This window comes from Ursus arctos, unplaced genomic scaffold, assembly GCF_023065955.2.
Source record: "Ursus arctos isolate Adak ecotype North America unplaced genomic scaffold, UrsArc2.0 scaffold_16, whole genome shotgun sequence".
Classification (NCBI taxonomy): domain Eukaryota; kingdom Metazoa; phylum Chordata; class Mammalia; order Carnivora; family Ursidae; genus Ursus; species Ursus arctos.
The window spans coordinates 58537313-58544292 of NW_026622830.1; the positions used below are offsets into that span (position 1 = coordinate 58537313).

General features: G+C 56.9%; 1 protein-coding gene across 1 annotated transcript; it reads left to right on the forward strand.

Moving 5' to 3' along the window:
- The first annotated feature begins 4638 nt into the window (after positions 1–4638).
- Positions 4639–6311, forward strand: LOC125282088 (DENN domain-containing protein 3-like). Its single transcript, XM_048216326.2, has 2 exons — positions 4639–5257; positions 6169–6311. Exons 1-2 carry the CDS (start codon positions 5095–5097, stop codon positions 6309–6311), a joined length of 306 nt encoding a protein of 101 aa, XP_048072283.1. The 5' UTR covers positions 4639–5094.
- Positions 6312–6980: the final 669 nt, after the last annotated feature.

Genomic DNA, 6980 nt, shown 5'->3' on the forward strand with positions numbered 1-6980 from the left:
TGACAAAGACTTGGAGAATACGTCCACCCCATGGGAGGTTCTGGCTTGTACATCTCTCTCTACTCCGTGGTTGCCGTGGAGACGAGGCGTGGGGTGTGGAAGGATCTACGACTAACCCTCCGAGTGGGCCGAGAGCTCCGTGCCTCGAGTAGGTCACTGGCGTAATTCTTGGTGTGAAGGCAACATTGTAGCGGTTCTTGGTGGAGAGCGTCCAGGCTTTCGGCTTCTAGAGCAGCACTGTCCACCAGAACTTTCTGAGTGATGACGCCAGTGTTCTTCATCTGTGCCATCCGTGTGTCGGCCACTAGCCACACATGGCTACCAGGTGCTTGAGGCATCGCTAGTGCCACTGAGGAACTGGATTTTACACTTCATTGAATTTTAATTTCAATTTCAATAGCCACGTGGCTATTAACGGTGGTGGACAGCAAGTTCTAGAGCGCTAAACAAATCTGTTTTCTGTTTTATTTCACAGATTATGGCCCATCCTGTGTGAAGATCAGTGCCGCTCTATAATCTAACAGAAATAAATCTGTGGGGGCGCCTGGGTGGCTCAGTCATTAAGCGTGTGCCTTCGGCTCAGGGCGTGATCCCGGCGTTCTGGGATCGAGCCCCACATCAGGCTCCTCCGCTGGGAGCCTGCTTACTTCCTCTCCCACTCCCCCTGCCTGTGTTCCCTCTCTCACGGGCTGTCTCTCTCTCTTTCAAATGAATAAATGAAATCTTAAAAAAAAAGAATAAGAAATAAATCTGTGATGCTATCAGTTAGGGTGTGTGTGTCTCACTTTTTAATTAGCTCTGGTTTTTTGGACTGAAATGGTTGTTCCCGGGGAGGGGTTAGTAAATCAGTGTGGGCGAGAGAAGAGCAGGAGTGACTGTCCCCAGGCTGTGAGAACAGACCTTGTCTCGCCCGTAGGGGAGGGGCCGTTGCAATGCTCTGGGATCCAGGACTGTGCGTTCAGGAACTTACTCTGATGACCCAGTCGGACACGTGCACGTATGTATGGCAGACACTGTTCACCGCTGCCTTTGCTCAGGTTGTGCGTGTGACGAAGAAGAGAGCACGCCAGCTGTCCCTCGGTAGGGCTGTTACTGCGTCGTCCCCGTGTGGCACCATACAGCTGTGACAGGGAATCAGCCACCCCATATGCTGAAGTGGAGAAAAAAGCTAGTGGAACCAGTAAAAGGAGATGATTGTATGTAGGGGGACAAATCATATTGATATATACGCACATAAGAAACGGGAAGGCTGTAATCTCCGCTGTGCATAGTATTACCCACCCTTTCGTGGAATTAGGGGGAAGGCCTTTCCTTTCTATTCTTATGTATTTTATTCTTCCTGTATTGTCGTTAGCTTTTAACATGAGACTGCATTGCTTATCCAACCAGAAAAGACGCAAGGACATACGTTCGGTGGAAAAACAGATGTGAGATGTATGGCCAAATGCCAAGTTGGCTGAATTTAGGCCATCTTACTTTAAGGGACTAGATAAATGGCGGGGCGAGAGGTAGTCTCCTGCCGTTAGCATGATGACCGCATTCCCTTCAGCATCCGGACTGCTGCGCTCTAAGAGGTCGCGGAGCGCGAGGATGTGAATGGATGAGCAACCTCCGCTGAGAGCCGTCGGCTGGCTGAATGTGGGGACACAGAGAGACCACACAGTCCCCGGCCCAGCCCACCAACAGCTCTGAAGGTGATAGAGTACAACGTGGAAGGCATCAGTGCTCTAGGTGCTGAGCCAGGGCAGGGGGAGGCGGAAGGAGGTGCTCTAGGAGGTGAGGAGGGAGGAGGTGCAGGGGAGGTGGAAGGAGGTGCTGTAGGAGGTGAGGAGGGGAGGTGGAGGTGATGGAAGGAGGTGCTGTAGGAGGTGAGGAGGGGAGGTGGAGGTGATGGAAGGAGGTGCTGTAGGAGGTGAGGAGGGGAGGTGGAGGTGATGGAAGGAGGTGCTGTAGGAGGTGAGGAGGGAGGAGGTGAAGGGGAGGTGGAAGGAGGTGCTGAAGGAGGTGAGGAGGGGAGGAGGAGGTGGTGGAACGAGGTCCTGTAGGAGGTGAGGAGGGAGGAGGTTCAGGGGAGGTGGAAGGAGGTGCTGTAGGTGGTGAGGAGGGCAGGTGGAGGTGATGGAAGGAGGTGCTGTAGGAGGTGAGGAGGTGAGGTGGAGGTGATGGAAGGAGGTGCTGTAGGAGGTGAGGACGAGAGGTGAAGGTGATGGAAGGAGGTGCTGTAGGAGGTGAGGAGGGGAGGTGGAGGTGGTGGAAGAAGGTGAGGAGCCAGGGGCTTGATGGTCTAGAAGAGGCGCCTTGTCCTGGCTGCAGGTGAGGAAAGTCTCCCTCCAGTGGGGGTGGAGGGGGCATCCCTGGTGAAGAGGAGGAGCGGGGAGGGGGTGAGCACGAGTCCAGCGGAGTGGAGAGCAGGGAAAAAGCACAGCGTTGGACCATGGGCGCTTGTGTCTGGAGACCGAGAGGTTCAGCGGGGCACGGCTTTGGGGGCACCCTGGCTTTGGAAGCAGGCTGGCCTGCTGCTCAGGCGTACGATGCAGGTCGTCGTCCTGCCCTGTGACGTAGCACACGTGTGCCACATACATGGAATACGTGGTAATAACGGTAATGTATGGAAACAGATTCCATTTTCATGCTGGTGGAGGGACAGGGATGGTGTGTGAGGCTGGTTTGGATCCATCGAAGGGTCTGCAGGGGTAAAAAGCTGGTGCCAGTGGCAGGAGCCACCGCCCGTTGGGGCAGGTGATGAGGTCACATGTGTTCTGTTTTTTAAGATTTTTATTTATTTATTTATTTATTTATTTATTTATTTATTTGAGAGAGAGTGAACACAGCGGGGAGGGGAGAGGCACAGAGGGAGAGGGAGAAGCAGGCTCCCCGCTGAGCAGGGAGCCGGACCTGGGGCTCCATCCCAGGACCCTGAGATCATGACCTGAGCCGAAGGCAGACGCTTCACCGACTGAGCCACCCAGGTGCCCCCCCTTTGTGAGAGCGGACAGTGCGGGTCGGGCGCCCTGGGCCGGGCGGGAGGAGGCGATGCCATTCTCATGGCAGAACCCTTGAAGGATTAGTTTGTGGAGTCTGTAGCTGCTCTAAGTCCCGGGGTGGGTGGCTGCTTGGTCTGCAGGTGCGCAGCTGGGCTGGCACTGGGGCTGCTTTCAGAGACTTTTCTGCGGTTGGTGGCTCCGAAGACCCGAGGGTCACTGTCTTTATCACAGGCAAGCATATGGGCGGAAGCTTGGGTTTTAGGGAAATCAGCAGGAGCTTAATTTTTGAAGCTGTGAGTTTAAGGGACCCGCCTTATGTCTGGAGGCAGCTGGGTGCGGTCTGGGACTGGCAAGAGGTCTGAGCTGGCAGTGGGACTCTGGGCGCCGTCCCTAGGTGAGGACACCATGTGAGTGTGGAGACTGCCAGCCAGGCGGGGCACTTGAGGAGGGGCAAGGAGTCAGCCCTGGGGGGGTCACAGCCTGGAAGGAGGGGTCTGCCGGGGCCCTACCCAGGAGCGTCAGGGCAGAGGGGAAGAGCAGAGGGGGGTTTGCAGGCAAGGGGCCGGCTCCACGCTGTGACCACCTGTGCCCAGTGCTCACCGATGTGATGTTTGACGTGAGGAAGGAGCGGACGTGCATACTTTCATAGTTAAGTAGGTCCGAACTGCTGGATGGTGATAAGGAAAGTTTTAGAAAGGTTTTATAGAACTCAAGACGTGGTTTCCTTTCATGCCTGATACACAAAGATGTAAACATTATCCAGTACTATGGATTTCCCATGTTTGGTCTTTGTTCCCACTGGTACTAAACTTTTTTCCAAATATAAAGAAATTATTGCCTGAATTTAAATTATACAGAATAAAAATAAGCTTTTTGAGTTTAGAGAGTGTATTTACTGATGGGAGTTCCTTGTATGAATCCTCTCAAGGGTAAGAGTTCCCCTTTGGCTCCACGATTCTTACTGAAACGGTGATGCTGGCTGTCCCTTCCCTGCCGGTGACAATTCCATTTCTCCTGGTGACAACGATGTCCTTCCTCATGCCCTCTCTGAGTCCCTCAGAGATCTTTGATTCCGCGCAGCCCACCCCACCCCGGCGTCCTCCCACCTTCCCACATGCTTGCCACCCAGCGAATCCTGCCCTTGACTTCTGTTTCTCCACTAGCTTGGAGCTGACCTGCCCGTTTCTCTGTCACGGCCTGTTGACCTCTTCTGGGAGCTCGGGGAGCAGCCCGGCAACTGCCTCTGCGGAGTGGTCCGTCTCAGGCATCGTAGCTAGACAGAACGGAGGTCGGAGGCAGAGCCCGTGCTCTTCATATTATCTGGGGGAAGACTGAAAAGACAAAAGGTTTTGTAAAAATCGGGTACCAAGTTAAAGTTCGAAAGTGTTCAGGCTGAATGACCCTGTTGTGTAGACCTGGGGTGACCGTTTGGTTGCTGGAGGAAGGGTTTGTCTCTTCTCTCTGAGGCCGGCAGTCCTTCTTCTCACCCCTCGGTCCGTGTCCCCAGGTCAGTGGCAACAGGACCACTGGCATGGGGCATGACGCCGGCACCCCATCTGTACTGGGCTGGACAGTATGCGGCCCCCCCAACCTGGGAGGGCACTGGGGCCTCTGGTGTGGGGGCTGGGATTGAGCCTTTGACCTGCGACCTTGCCCCCTTGAGAGGGAAGCTCAGGGATGCGGCGTTCGCTGCTGCAGTCCAAGCAGAGCTGGATGTGAACTGAGGTCTGCCTGTCAGTCCTGGGCTGGCAACTGCCGGGCTGTGTGCCCAGGGGCAGCCGGAGAGCCAGACCCTGTGCTGTGGGTGACTTGCCTGAACGCATGGCCTGATGGGTCCCTAAAAGCAGCTTCTTTGCCGTCCTTCCTGTCCTGGGCCACTGGTGGGTGAGGCCACACACACACGTGGGTGCGGAACCGGCACTCTGGCGGGTCGAAGGGGAACAGAGCGACAGTGGGTGCTTGGACAGAAGGCGCACAGCGGAGCAAGGGTAAGCGCTGTTGGCTTACTCGTATTACTCCCTTTAGGTGTCCCTGAAGCAGGGGGTCAGCAGCCCCTCTTCTCTCGATCTGGAGGTCCTGTCGGTTTTTGTGCCTCCTTTCGTCAGTAAGGATGGCTGGCACCCCCTCCGCGACTCTGAGCAAGACCAGAAGGCGCTCCTTCAGAAAGAAGAGGGACAAGCCCAAAACGGAGCCCTGGAAGGGCCTCCCTCCTGAAGACATTAGTGTCCCCAACGGTGTGGACCTGCTTGGCCTGCCTCAGCTCTGCTTCCCAGGTATCCCCCGCCCTGCTTTCCCAACTCCCCCATGGTGCTTTCTAGAAACCAAGTCAAGAAAGGGTGACAGACGGGGGGCTGGTTACCCCTGGCAGCCCCGAGGCCAAACTGCAGGTCTCAGTTCTCTTAATCTTGGGGGTTTGGGAGCTGAAGGATGTGCAGCCCAATAGTGCAGCCCCCATGTTTTGGAGAGCGAATCCCAGACGAAGGGCTGTCGGGATCGCCAGCACGGTTGGTAGAGGTGCTTTCCAAGGATTTTCACTTCTGATTGACAGGCCCGTCTTCCAGAGGTCCGGCCGGTGGGTCAGGATGAGTCCAGTTAGCCTGCAGCATCTCCCCCCAGAGTGCACTTCCGCCGGGCTCCCTGGCCCCTGTTTTCCGGGGACCCCGGGGCCTGCAGCCCGGGCTCACATGCTTTCCCCACCTGGCCTGTTCCCGGCAGTGGGTGGCCCTCATGTTTTTCACTGGTCTTTGAGAAACGCTGAGTGGCTGGTGTAGAAGACTCAGACTAGGGACTTCCCGTCCGTCATTCCCTGTCTGGGAGGTTCCATCGGGAATGGCTGCTGTCTCCCGGTCTCAGGGATTACAACCCGGGGACAGCTGGGACAACCCCTGCACCTGCCATGCTCAGAAACGGTCGCCTCCCCCAGGCACACCCCAGAGGGTTTGTCTGCGGTTGTTCTTATGTTCCTTCGCTAAATTCTGCAGAGCACAGAGGGTGGCTGAGAAATGGGCACCCACGGAGGGACGGAGGGGGCCACGGCTGGCTGGCGGCCCGACCCCCCAAGTGCCACAGCTGGCAGGGCGAGGACAGGTTCTGTAGGCCACAAAGTGGGCTCACGGAGAGCCCAGCCTTGGAGGTGGATGCCACGGGGCCGTGCCGAGATTTCCTCTCCTTTCTCTACCCGCAGGGGGCGTGTACGTGGCCTCCGAACCGAAGGAGGACTGTGTCCACTTCCTGGTGCTGACCGATGTCTGTGGGAACAGAAGTATGCCGTGGTTGCCCAGTACTCCCGACCCCCGCACGTACGTGACTGCCGTGAATTCCCTCTGAAATCTGCTGGTGTTTATTTTTGCTGAAACACGCTTCCCGCAATCACCACGATTGTAATCATTTTAGCGTGTGTGGGTCAGCGGCACTAAGTACACTCCCGCTGGCGGGCAGCCCCTGCCACGTCTAGTTGCAAAAGTCGTTCATCACCCCGGAAGTCCCGCCCCCGGCCCCCGGCCCCCGTTCTGCCCACATGGGTTTGCCTGCTTCGGACACCTGGTGTCAGTGGACTCAGGCTGCATGTGGCTTCTGTGTCTGGCTTCGTGCACTCAGTGGATGGGGTCAGAGTTCATCCACGTTGGGGCAGCAGCACCTCTGTCCTTATGGCCGAGTCCTACCACCCAGTGTATGTGAGCCACAGCTTGTTTCCCACATGTCCGTGGAGGGACATTTGTGTTCTTGTATGCGGGGTGACGGCTTTGGGCCTCCAGAGCATGACTTGGCCCTCCCCCGCCCGGCAGGGCCACGAGTGCGAGCCAACCGGCCCCTGGAGGTCGCAGGGGCCGCCGTGCACCTGAAGAGGCGGGGTGACCCACGGCCTGTGTCCAGAGGGTTTCCAGAAGCAGCAGTGCTTTACCCTGGGGAAGTCCAGGAATCCCACACCGAGGGGGTGGTGGCTGCCCGGTTGTTCCTCCCCACTCTGCTGTCAGAGGCTGGGCCAGGTGTGCTGGG